The sequence below is a fragment of the Ascaphus truei genome, chromosome 20 (genome assembly GCF_040206685.1).
Source record: "Ascaphus truei isolate aAscTru1 chromosome 20, aAscTru1.hap1, whole genome shotgun sequence".
Lineage (NCBI taxonomy): Eukaryota > Metazoa > Chordata > Amphibia > Anura > Ascaphidae > Ascaphus > Ascaphus truei.
Window position 1 is genome coordinate 16,574,060 of NC_134502.1, and position 18,606 is coordinate 16,592,665.

Here is an 18,606-nt window from a genome sequence, read left to right on the forward strand (position 1 = left end):
ATCTGGGCTTAAGAGAGAGATGGAAGGAGAGCGAGAGAGAGAGAGAAAGTTTGACAGATCAAAGATATAAATGAACCGAGAGAGAAAAAAGTGAAGCTATTGAGAGAATAGGAAGGGTGGAAGAGAAAGGTGGAGATAGAAAGACAGAGAGGAAGCTGACGTATTCAATAATATCATTCAGAGGTGACCATCAATAGTTGAATCTTCTTAGTTTTGTTTTTTCTCCCTCTCCCCATTAAATTGTCTTTCGTGTTCAGTTCTGGCCTATAGAGGATGATGAAGCACTTGGGAGCAAAGATACAAACCAGCAGGGCCCAGGTAGAGGACAGAATGGCAAAGACCTCCATAGCCACGGTGTACTTACCACGGGCACTGAGGGAGGCTGGGATATAGGACAGCCAGACACTTAGGAAGGCCAGCATGCTGAAGGTGATGAACTTGGCCTCGTTAAAGTTAGTAGGGAGCTGCCTGGCCAGGAAGGCAAAGATGAAGCTGATGCTGGCCAGGACGCTGAGATATCCCAGCATACACCAGAAGGCATTGGGAGAGCCCTCATTACACTCAACAATGATGATCCCTGGTTGAGTTTGTATGTTATGTTCTGGGAAAGGAGGGGAGCTTGACAACCATGTAAGACACAAGCACAGCTGAATGAAGACACTCAGTCCGATCACAATGTAGGACACATTTGTCCCTGTCCAATTCTTTAATCTGCTTCTCGGCTTCGTGGCCTTGAAAGCAATCACCACTATGACGGTTTTGGCAAGAACACAGGAGACACAGAGGGCAAAGACCATGCCAAATGCCACCTGGCGAAGAAGACATTTCTCAGGGTGGGGGTAACCTATGAAAGCCAAAGAGCAGAGGAAGCAGAGGGACAGGGACACCAGAAGAAGACAACTTAGAGGGTAGTTGTTTGCTCGGATAATGGGAGTGGCCCTGTAGTGGCTGAAAAGCCCCAAGACGCCAATTGGGATCGTAGAAGAAGTGACACTAGTGGCTACCAAAGCAGCACCCAGGGGCTCTTCATAGGAAAGAAATTCAATGGTCTTTGGGAGGCATCTGTCCTTTTGGACACTAGGCAACTGGTCCCACGGGCACCGAAGGCAGTCAATGGAGTCTGGAAGAGACCAAAACATATATCTTGTTTGTGCAACAGTTAAGGGAACATTTATATGGAACAAGCTGTACCCTACGTAACAAACATTGATCTAGCAGATGTTACAGGTTTTTAAACATTACTCTTTGTTTTCACCATTATGTGTAATACTTTGCTGTATCTTGTCCCTCTCTTCCCCACTCTTCTCTCTGTCCTCCATCGTGCCTTTTTCCTCTTTGCACTCTCTCCTCCTCTCTCTTTGCGCTCCCTGCCTTAATGTGTCTTCTCCTCCCTGTAAAAGCTGAACCTTTGTACGGAAATACCTATGCCTTTTATATTTATAGAATATAGGAGAAATTAGAGGAGGAGGTGTAGGGATGGTTAGGGGAGGAGTTATAGGAAGAAGTTAGATGTGAAGTGAATAGAGTTGTTATATTGAGAGGTTATAGGAGCAGTTAGAGGAGGAGTAATAGCGAGTGGTTACAAGAGATTTTGGGAAGGAGTTATAGGGATCAGTTTTAGGAGTAGATAGGGGAAGAGTAATAGAGACCAGTTAGAGGAATAGTTAGAGGAAGAGTTACAGTATATGAAGGGAATTATTGCCAATATAAAGATACCAAAATAATCACACACCAAAGAAAAGTAAACATTGACCAAACGTCTTTCAATTTGTGATGCAGTGGAATATTCCCAGAGACGGTTGGATGAGGTGTGAGTGTGGTGGTCTTTTGAATCTCACCAAGGGGGTGAGTAAATGAATTTAGAGAGGGTAATGGAATCATGTTACAAAGCTAGTAATATACTTCACTGAGATGAATTAAAGATTTGGACAGAAAGGAGATCCTAGAATGTCTAAGTACTATTTTATTAAAGCATATTCAATTATGGATGATGGAAAACAGGAAGTCCCCAGGTTGCCTCTTTGATGATGACTTTAGTTCTTCCCAGATTGTGCTGGATGGTGATACTTCCAAATAATTCCTATAGCGTCCCCTAACCTACAGTATGCAGCATACCACACACAACAAACTATGGTTAATTGGTGCAGGTGATCATACATGACCTAAAAACATGCAGTGATCCTGCTACAGAAGAGGGTAGAGTATGACCTGCCTTTAATGAAAGGGAGTTCCATTAGTAGCAATGAGTGAGAAAGGAATTAGGGAGTGAGAGTGATGGTTTAGGTTGGGGTCATAAATGGTTCCAGAAAACATTCTTGTGGTTATTGAGATATTGAGATGTTTCTGTTGAAACTGAATGATCAACACAAGAATTGTCAACTTGATGCTGCGTTGAAAACATGCATCACAGTTTGAAGTATCATTGGAAACCAAACTCATCCCTCACCTGTGTGGTTGGAGATCTCTCCTTGAGGACAGGGGACACACTGGAAGCAGCAGGCAGGCACCCCTCTTATAGCTGCCTTCCTGAAACCCGGGGAACAGCTCTGACTGCAGATGGAGAGAGGGACCTGGAGAGAGAGGGGGGACTGAGACACAAAGACTGACCTTATATTCACCAGTATATACAAAAATAGGATTCAATATACAGAGACTGAGCTATCTCTCACCTGTACAGTATATGCAGAGATAGAGAGAGAGAGGAGAGACTTAGTTATATATCACCTGTATATACAAAGATAGAGGAGAGACTGGGCTACCTGTCACCTGTATACAGTATACAGAGAGGGAAGAGACTGAACTAACTCTCACCTTTATATACAGAGAGAAGAGAGACTGAGCTATCTATCACCTGTGTATACATAGTGAAGAGAGACTGAGCTATCTATCACCTCTATATACAGAGAGAGGAGGGACTGAACTATCTATCCCCTGTATATACACACAGAGAGAGAGAAGACACTGAGCTATCTATCACCTTTATATACAGAGAGAGGAGAGGACCTGTCTCTCACCTGTAGAAATTACCCACCCCCCCACAATCCCCTCAGGTGGGGCATTGAATGAGTCTCATTACTATTTGGGTGGACTGTTATATGTACCTGAGTATTCCCTTTTGCCCACTGGATGGCAGTAGTGTTCGCCATGAATGTGTGCCCAGGCCTGGCACTAGCATCGTAACTCCCGACCTTTACATGCTGTATGGTTCCCTGTGAACTCATTTGCCAGTTGACGATGTCGTACAGAGCTGGGACGTCCCCGTTAGAGTCGAAATACATGTCTTTGTCTTCTTTAGTCCGGAAATTGACGGACTTCATAGAGTGCAGAACCTAAGAGAAAGTTCATAGGATCAGCGGAGACTCCCTGTGATGAGATAAAAGGGTGTCTTACAAATATGATTCCTATAAGTTAATAGTGTATCCGTAGTGCAGGATTCTCTGATGTAATATATGGGAATCATCTGTATAGTATTCATATAAAAGTTAGTAGAGTCAGTGTGAATGAGACAACTGCAGCCCTTGTTAACGTATTGGACCCACTGCTAGAAACACCCTCTTATCACATCAAAGGGAGTTCCCACTAATCTTAGCATCTTATAGGTATCTCATTTGAGAGATGCCCTCTTACCCCATAGAGAGAAATGTAGCTGATGTTACTAACATATAGTTACGCCCTGCATCTTGTCCCATTAGAGAGCAGCTGCTGACCCTATTAATATCTTAAAGGTAGTATTGAATGCTGCAAACAAGAGAAGATGGGTGAAGATACCTCCCATGGTTGTAAAACCAAATAATCAATGCATCTCCCACTTGATTTGGGGCAGCCCTTTTGCCTACGAGTTAGGACGTCCTGCAGAGCCCAGGAAAATGCATAAACCGCAATGTAGACATTGTAGGTCCCCCCCAGAACATTGAAACTGCTGAAGGTACTCCCAAAAGACTCCTGACCCGTGCAGTGTCTGGTGCCATTAGGCAACTGTGTCCCTGGTCTCTCCCATTTGCAGCCAAAGTTCTGCTCCCAAAACGCCATCATAAAGTTGTCATCTGGAGTCTTTATGGGGTTGCTGTCGTTGAGGAACTCTCTGAACCTGGGAATCGGCCCGCTGTGTATTGCAAAGCCAACAGTGCCTTGCAGGACACTCCAGAATTCTTCCTTGGATAACAGGCCTGAGGTTGACCATGATTCACTTGCCACCCAGCTCTTCCCCGTGACATTGCGCCTCAAGAGCTCTTCTACCACTGGGAGAAAAGTTAAATCACTGGAGAAGACAACCACAGCATTGGCATTTGACTCTGCGATGACCCTCGTGAGGTGGGGGGCATTGCGGTCGGTTCGGCTTATTAGTATGGACTCGACAAAGGCCACACATGCCCCAGCTCTCAGTATCTCCATCTTGGTGGCACGAATGGCCTCCTGCCCATAGTCATTGTCTGCAGCCAATAGCCCAACCCATGTCCAGTTGAAGTAGGACACAAGCTGTGCCAGCCCTCGGGACTGGAAGACGTCGCTGGGGACAGTCCTGAAAAAGGAAGGGAACTGTATACGGTCGCTCAGGAGGGAGCTGGTTGCGAAGTAGCTAATCTGAAAGGAGATGGAGAGGAGATGATGGGTAGAGTGTGGAACCGGCATCTATAGGCTGGCACAGGAATAAATAGCCTGGAACATCTGGGGCTTGAGTAATGTGGGAAAATGATGCACACCAAAAATCAAAAATAAATCTGAGATACTAATACTGGTGCTCGCTAACTCGATGAGGGAAGGCCACCTACAATCCAAGTACAGGATACACAAAAAAGGAAGAATAGAGTATCCACTGATTTTATAAATGCAATAATTTATTGAAGTCAAATAAAGTGTTCAACATTTTGGCTGTCACAGCAGCCTTTATCCAGGAGTGGCATGTATCTGGACCAAAAGGGTCCACTCTATATAGTCAGTGCAATAAAAAAACAGATTTAACTAAAAGTCCAGGTGCATCCCATAATCCATGTCAGGTGTCTTAAATCATCTCCTCATTGTTACCTGCATGAGCACACATGTTAACTATTTAATCACATGTGCATGTGGACTTTGGTATGTAGGTAAGACTAAGTGTATGCTCAAGACGAGATTTATAGTGCATAAAAGCAAAGTAGGACGTGGAGATGAACCTGGTTCAATTCCCAGAGTAGGCTCCTTGTGACCTTGGGCAAGTCACTTTATCTCTCTGTTCCTCAGGCACCAAAAACATAGATTGTAAGCTCCATGGAGGGACCTGTGACTGCAAAATGTCTTTGTAAAGCGCTACATAAAACTAGCAGCGCTAAACAAGAGCATGCTTATTATTATTATTATTACCATACAGTTGTTCGACATTGTAAGGCTTGCAGACACGTGGTTGCTTCTCCTAAAATGATGGGTGTTGAACACATTAATAAAACAATATCAGGTTTGAATCAGGATACCATACTACTACGCAGAGAGGCATTCTGGATCTACACTCTCAAGGCTGTTTCTCCAAAGGGGTCAAATGACAATCTACAATTAGGATGCTTCATGGATCATCGATAACATTAGTTTTCGGATTCCTGTCACAGATATAATATGATACTGCCACTGGTGCTCCTCTAGGTGACGTATTTACCCCTCAGGTACAGTATGTTTATCTTTTCTTCTCCTCACGGTGTTGAGAATACATTTGAAATACATTCGTTATATATTTTCATGGTTTCCATTAGAGGATTTAGATTTTATTTTTATTATCACATTTGGTGTATGAGTAGAAATTCTGATTCTCTGTGGAACTCTAACTTTGTGGGGCCGATTCTAGTACAGTAGCTTCGATAGCCAACTCATCGAGGATTTTGAGCAGTCCTCGCAAAATGTTCCTAGGTAGCTATTCGGAAAGCGTCGATGAGTTGGCCAAATCGTACAGGGAAGGCATTTTATCGCAATTTCTGGCTCCTGTGCCAAACACAACGCGCGGGAGCTGGCGAAAAGCTCCCACTCGCATTTTTTTCTGAAATCGCGCTATTCTAGTAGCTCCGATGAGGTTATCGGAGCTCTGGAATGGCGAGTTCATCAAAGATTCATCTCGCCAGCCCAATGGTGGCAAGAAGGAATCTGAGAAGAGGGCAGAAAAAAAGGAATTTCATCTGCATCGGATTGATGCCGGGGGTCTCCGGAGCTGATACCCAGAAATCCCAGCTCCGGAGACCTCCGGCATTATTCCAGTGCAATAAAAATACATTTACAGGCAGCTTCATTACCTTAGCGGCTAACCGCTAAGGCAAAGAAGGGCTTAACTACCAGTGCCCTGTTTATTGTGGGTAGTAGAGGTGGGTGAAGGTGTTATTTGGCCCACGGTGGGTGTTTAGACCTAGCGAGGGGGTTGCAGGAGGAGTTAACCCCTTCATTACCTTAGCGATTACTATCTGGCCTGGAACCTATAGGGTTTGCACATTTAATACACAGCCTGGCAGAGTGGATACAGAACCTGGCAACTCTAGGGCTGATACTGGGACATTCAAAGCCTGGCACCTCTAGGACTGATACAGGGGGATACAGAGCCTGGCACCTCTAGGACTGATACAGGGGAAACCGAGCCTTGCATCTCTGGGACTGATACAGGGGGATACAGAGCCTGGCACCTCTAGGGCTGATACTGGGACATTCAAAGCCTGGCACCTCTAGGACTGTTACAGGGGGATACAGAGCCTGTCACCTCTAGCACTGTTACAGGGGAAACCGAGCCTGTCACCTCTAGCACTGTTACAGGGGAAACCGAGCCTGTCACCTCTAGCACTGTTACAGGGGAAACCGAGCCTGTCACCTCTAGCACTGTTACAGGGGAAACCGAGCCTGTCACCTCTAGCACTGTTACAGGGGAAACCGAGCCTGTCACCTCTAGCACTGTTACAGGGGAAAACGAGCCTGTCACCTCTAGCACTGTTACAGGGGAAACCGAGCCTGTCACCTCTAGCACTGTTACAGGGGAAACCGAGCCTGTCACCTCTAGCACTGTTACAGGGGAAAACGAGCCTGTCACCTCTAGCACTGTTACAGGGGAAACCGAGCCTGGCATCTCTGGGACTGATACAGGGGGATACAGAGCCTGGTATCTCTGGGACTGATACAGGGGAAACCGAGCCTGGCATCTCTGGGACTGATACAGGGGGATACAGAGCCTGGTATCTCTGGGACTGATACAGGGGAAACCGAGCCTGGCATCTCTGGGACTGATACAGGGGGATACAGAGCCTGACATCTGTGGGACTGATACAGGGGGGATACAGAGCCTGGCATCTCTGGGACTGATACAGGGGAAACCGAGCCTGGCATCTCTGGGACTGATACAGGGGGATACAGAGCCTGGCACCTCTAGGACTGATACAGGGGGATACAGAACCTGGCACCTCTAGGGCTGATACAGGGGAAACCGAGCCTGGCATCTCTGGGACTGATACAGGGGGATACAGAGCCTGGCACCTCTAGGACTGATACAGGGGGATACAGAACCTGGCACCTCTAGGGCTGATACTGGGACATTCAAAGCCTGGCACCTCTAGCACTGTTACAGGGGAAACCGAGCCTGGCACCTCTAGGACTGATACAGGGGAAACCGAGCCTGGCACCTCTGGGACTGATACAGGGGGATACAGAGCCTGGCACATCTAAGGCTGGTCAAGGGGAAAAAGAGTCAATGTAACACAGCATAATAATAAATCTCATATACATTGTATACTTCCATAAAATGTAATTTAACCTGTAGGATTAGTACAGTATGCAGACATATACACAGACTGTATATACAATGTCGTTAGCCTCTTGGAGTAGTACATTATGCAGACACACGTACAGTAGACTATATATATATCATATAAACGTTAGGACTTATATACGACACATACAGTACTGTACATATGTCATGTAACCTCTAGGGCTAGTGCTAATACTGTATGTATTTACATATAACCTCCAGGACTAGTAGAGGACACAGACATAATGCAATCTCTAGGACTAGCCAGGCCTTTATGAGATTTCACTTTCTTGATCAGGGTTGGCCGATTATTGAGGTTGTTTCTCTGCAATCTTCGGACCTTACTGCTGACCTTACTATGGACCTTACTGCGCCGCCTGCTGCCTTCTACCTGCTGCCTGCTGCTTGCTGCCTGCCTGCTGCCTGCTATCTTGCCGCCTGCGGTCTGCCTGCCTGCTGTCTCCCTGCTGCCTGCCTGCTGCCTCCCTGCTGTCTGCCTGTCTGCTGTCTCCCTGCTGCCTCCCTGCTGCCTGTCTGCTGTCTCCCTGCTGCCTCCCTGCTGCCTGCCGCCTCCCTGCTACCTGCCTGGCTGCTGTCTCCCTGCTGCCTGCCTGCCTGCTGCCTCCCTGCAGCCTGCCTGCTGCCTGCTTGCTGCCTGCCTGTCTGCTGCCTGCCTGTCTGCTGTCTCCCTGCTGCCTGTCTGGTACCTGTCTGCTGCCTGCCTGCCTGCCTGCCTGCCTGCCTGTCTGCTGCCTCCCTGCTGCCTGCCTGTCTGCTGTCTCCCTGCTGCCTGCCTGGTACCTGTCTGCTGCCTGCCTGCCTGCTGCCTGCCTCCCTGCTGCCTCCCTGCTGCCTGCCTGTCTGCTGTCTCCCTGCTGCCTGCCTGTCTGCTGTCTCCCTGCTGCCTGCCTGGTACCTGCCTGCTGCCTGCTGCCTGCCTGTCTGCTGCCTGCCTGTCTGCTGTCTCCCTGCTGCCTGCCTGGTACCTGTCTGCTGCCTGCCTGCCTGCCTGTCTGCTGCCTCCCTGCTGCCTGCCTTTCTGCTGTCTCCCTGCTGCCTGCCTGTCTGCTGCCTGTCTGCTGTCTCCCTGCTGCCTGCCTGGTACCTGTCTGCTGTCTCCCTGCTGCCTGCCTGGTACCTGCCTGCTGCCTGCTGCCTGCTGCCTGCCTGTCTGCTGCCTGCTGCCTGCCTTTCTGCTGTCTCCCTGCTGCCTGCCGCCTGCCTGCCTGCTGCCTACTATCTTGCCGCTTGCTGCTTGCCTGCTATCTCCCTGCTGCCTGCTGTCTCCCTGCTGCCTGCCTGCTGTTTCCCTGCTGCCTGCTGTCTCCCTGCTGCCTGCCTGCTGCCTGCTGCCAGAAATAGTGCTGGTTATAGGGTATGTATTGCGTCAGGTCTCTCTCTTATGCGTGGCAGATGATAAGAGGGAAGCGATCTATGTCGTTCAGCTGTGTACTTGAATGGGGATTATACCAATGACAATGATGTCACCGTCCCGGTAATGACAATATTTTTCACTCCCAGGGACCCTGCATAGCCCCATCCCCTCTCCCTGTCCCATGTAGGGTACCAGGAGAAGGGCTAAGAGCAGGAAGAGGGCGAACCCGTGGTAGGCGGCGGGGTGACAAAGCCATGGCAGGGGCTACCCAGGAGTGGAAGGGATATCGAGAGAGGGAGGAAGCAATTTGGTGGGGAGAGGGATAGAAGGGGAGAATTGGAGAAATAGATAGGGAGGGGGAGAGAAAGAGACAGGGGGGGTAAGGAAGAGAGGGGGGGAATGGAGATTAATGAAGGGAGAGGTTGGGGGAGAGGGAGAGAGACACAGAGAGAGAGAGAGAGAGTGAGAGAGCGCACACGCGAGAGAGAGAGAGAGAGAGAGAGAGAGAGAGAGAGAGAGAGAGAGAGAGAGAGAAAATAGGGAAATGGACAAAAAAAAAGAGTGTAAAGAAAATGGCAAGAAATATTAAGTATTGTAATCAGTCCGGTGCTTCAGGGTTTAATGGGGTTACAGTGTGTCTTAAAGATACAATAAATTGTGTTTATTATTTATTTTATTTATTTATAAAATGTTTTACCAGGAAGGAATACATTGAGAGTTACCTCTCGTTTTCAAGTATGTCCTGGGCATAGTTAATATGACAAATAATACATGGTTACAAATACAGTTACATAAATGAACAGGATATACATTATATACAGTACAATACATTGCATGCACAGTTAGAGAAGATGTATATTATAGGCTTATGTAACAGATACAGACCAGATTAAAATGTGAGACAGCCTTAGTTTTGAAAGAACTTAAACTAGTGTTGGCTGTGAGAGTCTCCGGTGGGTTGTTCCAGTTTTGGGGAGCACGGTAAGAGAAGGAGGAGCGGCCGGATACTTTGTTGAGCCTTGGGACCATGAACAGTCTTTTGGAGTCAGATCTCAGATGATAAGTGCTGCATGTGGTAGGGGTGAGGAGCTTGTTCAGATAGGTGGGTAGCTTGCCCAGAAAGTATTTGAAGGCAAGACAGGAAAGGTGAACTTTGCGCCTAGACTCGAGTGATGGACAATCTAGTTCTTTGAGCATTTCGCAGTGATGTGTGTTGTAGTTGCATTGGAGAACGAAACGACAAATTGAATTGTAGAGGGTGTCAAGTTTGCCAAGGTGGGTTTGGGGTGCCGAGCCTTATACTATGTCTCCATAGTCGATAATTGTCATTAGCATCTGCTGTGCAATACGCTTTCTGAGCAGCAGGCTTAGGGAGGATTTGTTCCTGTAAAGTACACCTAGTTTGGCATAGGTTTTGGATGTCAGGGTATCAATGTGCATCCCGAATGTTAAGTGGGCGTCAAACCATATGCCCAGGTATTTTAAACTAGTAACAGGAGTTAGGGTGGTGTTAGCGTTGTTTCTGATCTAGAGCTCAGTCACTGGAAGCTTTAAAAATTTAGTCTTGGTCCCAAATACCATTGTTACAGTCTTGTCAGTGTTTAAAAACAGTTTGTTTTGGGAAATCCAGTTTTCGAGTCTCAAAAAGTCAGACTGGAGTGTTGAAGGTCAGAGAGGCTATGGCTGTGTGCATATAGGATTGTGTCATCTGCATACATATGTATTGAGGCTTCCTTACAAGCTGTGGGAAGATCATTGATGAACACTGAGAAGAGTAGGGGCCCCAGAACAGAGCCTTGCGGGACGCCACAGGTGATATCCAGGGGGTTGGATTTAGAGCCTGAGATGGGCACATGTAGGGATCTACCTGATAGGTAGGACTGAAACCAGTATAAAGCATGCTTCCCTATTCCAGTGCTCTGGAGTTTGTTTAGCAGGATAGCATGATCAACAGTATCCAAAGCCTTTGCAAAATCTAGGAATATTGCATCAGTGTGTTGACCCCGTTCCATTCCACACTGGATTTAATTGCAAACTTTATGACTGGTCACGATCCTTCCTGTGTCTGTGCTTATCTACAAAGAGTGCTTAATTGGTGGGGTGTCACTGACTAAAAGTACAAAATGTGTTGCATGGGACTGATAGAATCTACAGATAAGGGCATTTGTTTTGCCAGAGATGGGATTAAATTATGCCTCTCTTAAAATAAAATAAACTGTCTACTTTCAAAAGCATTCTCTGATGGGTTCTGCAAGGTCCAGGGGACGCGACTAAGAAGGTATTCCACACGAGTGAATTTAATAAAAGTGAGGATCTCTGGGGATGAACTCTATTCTAAAGAATAATATTTAGATATTTGTAATCATTGCAAGGAGACGGATGCAATAAGGCCAGACATATATCAGGAGAGATTTGGAAAACTGTACATGTAAACCAAAGACCTTTGAGGTTTGGAGAGCTCTGTACACATGAAGAAGTGGCACTCATAGCTCTCTTACCTGGGGGTATCTGTACAGTCCCAACATTTGGGCCATTAGGATGGAGCGTGTGGACCCAGAGTCTCCAATGATACCGGCTAGAGGTGGCACTTTGTGACACCGGAAATTGGGGATGCTTCCTTGTCCTCCAGACAATATCCAGAATATCCCCTCTGCTGCCCGTCTCGTGCCTGTACAGGTGTCAAATATGTGGAAACCCAGAGTGATGTTGGGGAGGAGATCAGGGTTTGAGTTAATCTCCTCTATAGCAAATATCATTGCTCGCATGTCCTGATAATTCTGGTATTTAAACCTAGAGTAAGAGAAAATGTCACTGACATTGTGTTAGTCACACACACACACACACACATACACACACACAAACACACACACACACACACACACACACACATACACACACACACACACACACACACATACACACACACAAACACACACACACACACACACACACACAATCAGTATGTCACTGTCCCACATGTACAAAGAGTGTCTCCTTAGCCTCAGTGTCCCGCACGCATATACATTGTCACCTCAGTCTGTCCGTGTCACACATACACATTTTCTCTCCTCTGATAATAACAAAGATAGCAAAATGCAATTAAAACTTACGTCTGACATTTAAGATTTCCAGGTTTGCTTGTGAAGAGGTTTTTGCTGTAGTTTATGCCCAGGTGAATAGAAAACGTTCCTCCTATAATAAAGTCTCCAGAACCGCTCAGATATTCATTAATGTTTACACTCGACAGATGGCAGCCTTGCCCTGACTCCCAGCACATACAAACTTCCACAGCTAATGTGTATAAAACCCACATTATAACCAGGAGCAATCTTCCCATTCTGTATAAACAGCAGATCTGTCTGTGTCTGTGATTCATCTCAGACTGAGGGAGACCCTCTCCCTGTGAGTTAGTCAGTGTCACACACACAGGAGAGGGGCTCCCTCAGTCTGTGAGTGTTACACACACACAGGAGAGGGGCTCCCTCAGTCTGTCAGTGTCACACACACAGGAGAGGGGCTCCCTCAGTCTGTCAGTGTCACACACACAGGAGAGGGGCTCCCTCAGTCTGTCTGTGTCACACACAGTGGGAGAGGGTGTCCTTCAGTCTGTCAGTATCACACATACAGAAGAGGGGCTCTCTCAGTCTATCACCTTCACAAACCCAGTGTCCCCTCAGTCTGTCAGTATCACACACACAGGGAGAGGGGCTCTGTCAGTCTGTCAGTATCACACACATACACACACACACAAAGGGAGAGGGGCTGCCTCAGTCTGTCAGTGTTACACACACAGGGAGAGGGCTCCCTCAGTCTATCAGTGTCACACAGACAGGAGATGGACTCTCTGAGCCAGGTTTTATAAGTTGTATAGATGTCCTGGGAATGCAGATATTAATTACACCATCTCTCATTAATTATCTTATCAAGGAAATGACAGCCCCCTGGGAATCAGGGCTAATTCCAAATATACATCTCTTTATTTTCATTCTCAACCATTCCCACGAGGGACAAATGACAGCAGTCTCAGTATGATGGCCCTAGCAATGAGAGGAATCCATATATTTTGTCATACTTTTGCAATGAGCAATTTGGAGAACAATTATATGTACAGATGTAACCCTTCTACTTTTATCTCTCAGACTTACAGCTATCGCTGAGGCTGGGGCATGAGTCCCTCTTACTTACTGGGTCACGCGCGGCCTACAGTCAGACAGCAGGAATAATACAAACACAGTGGGCCTTATTCAGTAAAGGTTGATAAAAATTATCTCCATGGCATTTAAAGCGCCGTTTTTTTTTAGCGTTTCTATCACTGTATTCAGCAAGCCTTCATTACCGTTCATTGCGAAATTCCCAAAACGAGCGACTTGCTGCCAGCGATAGCATTGACCGTGTGAAAAGGCCTGACCCGGTGATACATTTCTGCTGCAGAGAGAGCGCTGCTCTGAGAGAGCCGCCTCTGCCAGCGAAAATCTCGCCCGCAAATTATGTTTTTTAATATACATTTCTGTCACAGTGTAGATGTGCAGGGGGTCTTCGGAGCTGAACCGCGTTGGTTTTATGTCCGGGGGTCCCCTGGATGCCGCTAAGGTAATGAAGTTGCTGTAAATGCATTTTTCCTGCATCGGATGTATGCCGGGGGTCTCCGGTGCTGGTTTTAATGGGTATCAGCTCCGGAGACCCCCGGCATCAATCCTATGCAGGAAAAAGGCAAAAAAAAAATCTAAGTCCCCACTTATTGCCACTCATCGCTGCATCTCCCCACCAATCTGCCAAATTTTTGTGGCGTATTGTTTTGGGGATAAAATCGCCATTTTAGGGCCGTGATAGGCGGCGATAGGTGAATCGCGGGTACTAGAATCTCGCATGTTTATGATCATTCTGAAAATTGTCGATAAGTGGCTGATCGCCGCTAAATCGGCGATTTGATTTTGGTCATAAGATTTTTCGGCGATACAGCCCGTTGTCGCCCACTTATCGAGGCTTACTGAATATGAGTAGCCGTTTTGGCCGATAAGTGGTCGATAAGTGCCTTATTGACGCTTACTGAATAGGCCCCAGTATGTGTAATTCACTTAATATACTATACACTTATTAAACTCAGTGTCAGGAATCCACTCCTGGCTTTGGCTGGAGCCCTTCCATCCGGAGCTTTGCAGGTTTCAGACAATCTATTCCCTGCCTCTGCAATTACCTGCCTCCTGCTGCCTCCTGTGCAGCTCTGGCCTAATTGGCCTCCTGTGCTATTTAGTGCCTGCCCCGCCCTCAGGAAGGGGCTGGACATAGATTTTGCAATCCAACTTGCAAGTAACTGTGCATGTCACAGACTCCGTGTTTGGCCTGCTGGGCTCCTTGTACCTCGTATCCTGCTTCCAGTCCCCGGCATCCCAAGGCCTTCTTGCATAGCAGCCCCGCTGCTTTCCTTGTTCTTGGCAGACTTCGCCTTCGCCGCGCTGTAGCGGCTACGCTGGTATCCCCAGCGTTTCCTGTGGTGTGTCTGCCTCAGTTCCTGTCGCATCCCAAGGCCATCTTTCATAGCAGCCCCGGCGCTGCTTTCCTTGTTTCTGGCAGCCTTCGCCTTCGCCGCGCTGTAGCGGCTACGCTGGTTTCCCCAGCGTTTCATATCTTCTCGTGCCTACCTCAGTTTCTGTCTCTTTGTCTCTTTAGTGATCCCCTTGCGTACCGAACCGGCCTGGCTCTGGATCCACTCTCGTCTCCTGCCTTGTATCCTGACCTCCTGGACTTCTCGACCCTTTCACCTCGGTTTGCGGATTCCTACCTACCTCCCGGCTCTGGACCCCAGGCTCTCCGTACCACCTATCTTCTGGAATCTCCCTTCTCGTCTGGCGAGTATCTTACTTTATCTTATACTCCCAGACGGTTCCAGACGCCTATTTTCCACTTTTCAGGTGTGTCCCCGTAGCTGTGGGTGCAGTTTGTTACCCATCTCACCTCAGTTTCGGGGTCCCTCCTTGTTTGTGGCAAGCACGTACTGTCGCGGCCGAGTTTATTCTAACCTTTACCCGGTCTCGGCCACGACAGATACCGGGCGCGCGTCGAGGTGTCCCGTGCGCGCACCGGAGCCTCGGAGGATCGGTCCTCCGATCAGGGCTTCCCCCTCCCCTCTCCGCCAGGTCCCCCGGAGCCCCCCACCGCCATCCCCCACATCGCGGGACACCAGGGTTCCATCGGGGAGCCCTGGGCACGCGCGCCATGCACGCACGCTCCCGATGAAGCGTGACCGTGCATCGATGACGCACGGCACGCGGAGGGAAAAAACGAGCAAGCCGGGAAACCTCCCGGCTTGCGGCTCGAGCCAAGTGCAAATAAAGTGTGCCGCCTCTGTACGTTACACTCAGGCGTCTTGTGATCCTCAGCAGAGGACACGTCAGACAGAGTGAGAGGAGCCCTGCAGACAGTCCCTGGGCTACAGAAACCACGGAAGTGCTTTTATTCAGTGCCCTTGATGCACTGACTTGGTGTAAGTGCATTTTAATCTATTTTCGCTCAGTAAAGTTTGATATACTACACCATGAGGTGTGCGCTTCTCTCTTGTTTTTATCTTTTGTATTTGTAACCATGTAATATTTGTCATCTTAACTCTATGCCCAGGACATACTTGAAAACGAGAGGTAACTCTCAATGTATCACTTCCTGGTAAAACATTGGTTAAATACATAAATAAAATAAATTATGGGTATCAGTGACGGTGACAATCTGCAGTCACTGTGTCTATATAGCAGGGTATATTGATTGATTGATTTTATATATATTTTTTTTTTATTGTATTTCTTTTTGTGTTTTGTTTTTTGTCTTTTCTTCATGGATATACTAATTACTTTTAGCTATACAACATTTTGTTCATATAGTATTCAGTTAATATTTTTGCATATATGTATTAGTATTTTTCCATTCATCATTTAAGAATGATACATGTCAGATCTACTCTCCTCAAGCCAGTATTTAACATCTAATACCAGTACCATCTAATTGTAATTGTGCATTCAGTTGATTTGGGGTATTTACACTTATACATTTTCTGTGGTCTCTATTTAAGAGAATGTACAGCATATGACAGTCTAAGATATTGTGTATAGTGGTTTTATATCTATTTTATATTTGTATTGTCATCAGGATTACATCCATCTCTGTAGTAGTATAGTGGGTGTTTGTTTATTCAGACTATGCAGTTATGCTGATTGTATACACAGGATTTGCCAATTACTTTCAATCTAGCCAATTGGACTCGTGGGTATATATATGTCCAATAGACCCAGACCCCATCCCCTGAAGAAGTCAGTTTAGCTGATGAAACGTGTAGGGCAAGGTGTGCAGTGGATCCTCTAACGCTTCTTGCAAACCTGCTCGTTATCCCAACCCGTTTGGTATCTACATCTACCGTGTGACGTCATCCGCTGTCCCGCCGCATCCATCGTCCCCGGAGGGAACCAAAGATCAACTGTTGGTGTGTGCCCGGGGAGAGGAGTTTGCGGAGAGCCTGATATCGTGAGTTCCTGCTGGCGGTGAACAACGAGGGCAATATTGGACACAGTGGAGTCACGGAGCAGTACAGCGGAAAAGCGGCGGTTGCTGATCCTCTGGAGCATGAGTATTATCTCATAAAATGCTTTTATATATTCTATGTTTGTGAGTTCATTTTATGAACCTTTTTTTGGGAATTAAATTTATTTTTTGCACAGTAATGCACTAGGATTCGGCGCTTTTTTTTCCTTCTTTTTTCTATGCAGGTGGAGAGGGAGGTCGTTGTACCCTCGTTAAGAAGCTGCCTGTTTCCTGATAGTGCTTTGTTTTATTCCCCTTCATTGGACATTGTTTTTGGACTCCGAAGGACTATTTGCATTGTGCATTTACAGGAGGTTCCACAGCACTACATATGTATTTATCCATGTATTATTGATTAGATATCATTAATTATGTAGTTATAGTTTATATACATTTTTATTTTGAATACGGTATTTATCATTTATATATTTTATATTTTCTAAATATTTTTTAATATATTGTTTCCTTTATTCTCTGACATTTTTACACAAGCGCAGATCTTTATTGTATATATATATATATATATATATTAATATATGAACTACTTCGGGTTTTTAAAGTTTATTTTTTTTCTAGTAAAAAAAAAAAAAAAAAACCAGCATTATGATTGGCTGCTATTCCCTCTTCTTTGATTGGCTAAGGAAAGCTACCATCTCATTGGTGCTCAATGACCCACGTGATGCCGTCGCTAGGAGTAAACTCAATTTCCCCTGCCGCCCTGAAAAGCTGTCGTGCAGAGCAGGAGGAAATTGCACGTCACGGCAGCAACTGGGACCGGAGGTACTGGGGTGCGGAGTTACATCGCACAGCGCACGCCGAGACGTGCGCTGTAGTAATTACTGGGACCGCAGCCTAACCCTTAACTCAGTGCGGTGTCAAATGAGCCGTGATGTCATTTGGCAGCATGATGCCATGGAGACGTGGCAGAATCAAGGTATGTTGAGCTGCAGAGACCACACGCGATCCCCTGGCATTTAATTTAAATGCCTTTTGGGAAGAGCGCGGGGCCTCTGCAACCACCACGCCCCCCCCCCCCCCCCCACCCCGGAAAAAACATGCCCCCCCCCCCCCAGTTTGCGCCCATCTGAATTATATAACCTTATTCCTGGTTAACCCTTAGTCAGCAGCAGCCACTCTACTCAGTATGCGCTAGGCTCACGCAATACTGCTGGTCTAAGCTAATAGATCTTATCCACAACCCTTAGCCCCTCAGTCCTCTCACTAGATACAGGCATCTTGTTTTGCTGACTTTAGATTTAGTTTATGTGCAGTTTTTTATGTGTCTATTAAAGTTCATTTTTAGGTTCAATACCACACACAATCACTCCAATTCATTGTACATTCTAGTTTATTTGTAACTCTGAGTGTGCAACATTAATAGGGGTCAGTTTCACGTAGCTATAAAGTGACCTAATGACAGTGATGTGTTTAGTGGGTTAAAGCTGCAGTTCAAACAATATCCTACATGTGTTTTTTTTTTAATAATCAGTTCTGTACTATAAGAAAAAAATTGTAACATTTAAAAAAAAAAAAAATTTAAATTTTTTTTTATGTATTAAATGTGACAAGCATTTTTTGTTTCAAAGGCCATTTACAAAGTCATATCCCCATCCTCTTATGAGACAGGCTCTGGTACACCCTTGTTTGAGCCCTGGCCTCTCTCTAGCAGTGAACCAATTGTATCATTGCAGATTATTGGAGATAAAGAAAACGCTGACGTATTAAACAAATTCTTTGCCTCTGTTTACCAAGGAAGAATCAAGTTCAATAGTAGTGCCGCAGGAGGAAGCCACAACCTCCATGTTAATGAACAATTGGTTAACTGAGGAAGAAGTTCATAAGCGACGTGAAAAAATTAAAGTAAATAAGGCACCTGGCCCTGATGGCATACATCCAAAAGTTCTCAAGAAGTTAAGCTCAGTAATAGCCA

General features: G+C 46.4%; 1 protein-coding gene across 1 annotated transcript; it reads right to left on the reverse strand.

The window, feature by feature from the left end:
• Nucleotides 1-173: 173 nt before the first annotated feature.
• LOC142470956 (extracellular calcium-sensing receptor-like) lies at nucleotides 174-13,499 on the reverse strand. The gene is made up of 6 exons (XM_075577763.1): nucleotides 13,450-13,499; nucleotides 11,612-11,903; nucleotides 3,769-4,581; nucleotides 3,102-3,329; nucleotides 2,447-2,570; nucleotides 174-1,120 (listed from the first exon to the last, which is right to left on the reverse strand). The coding sequence occupies exons 1-6, from the start codon at nucleotides 13,497-13,499 to the stop codon at nucleotides 174-176; spliced, it is 2,454 nt and encodes an 817-aa protein (XP_075433878.1).
• Nucleotides 13,500-18,606: the final 5,107 nt, after the last annotated feature.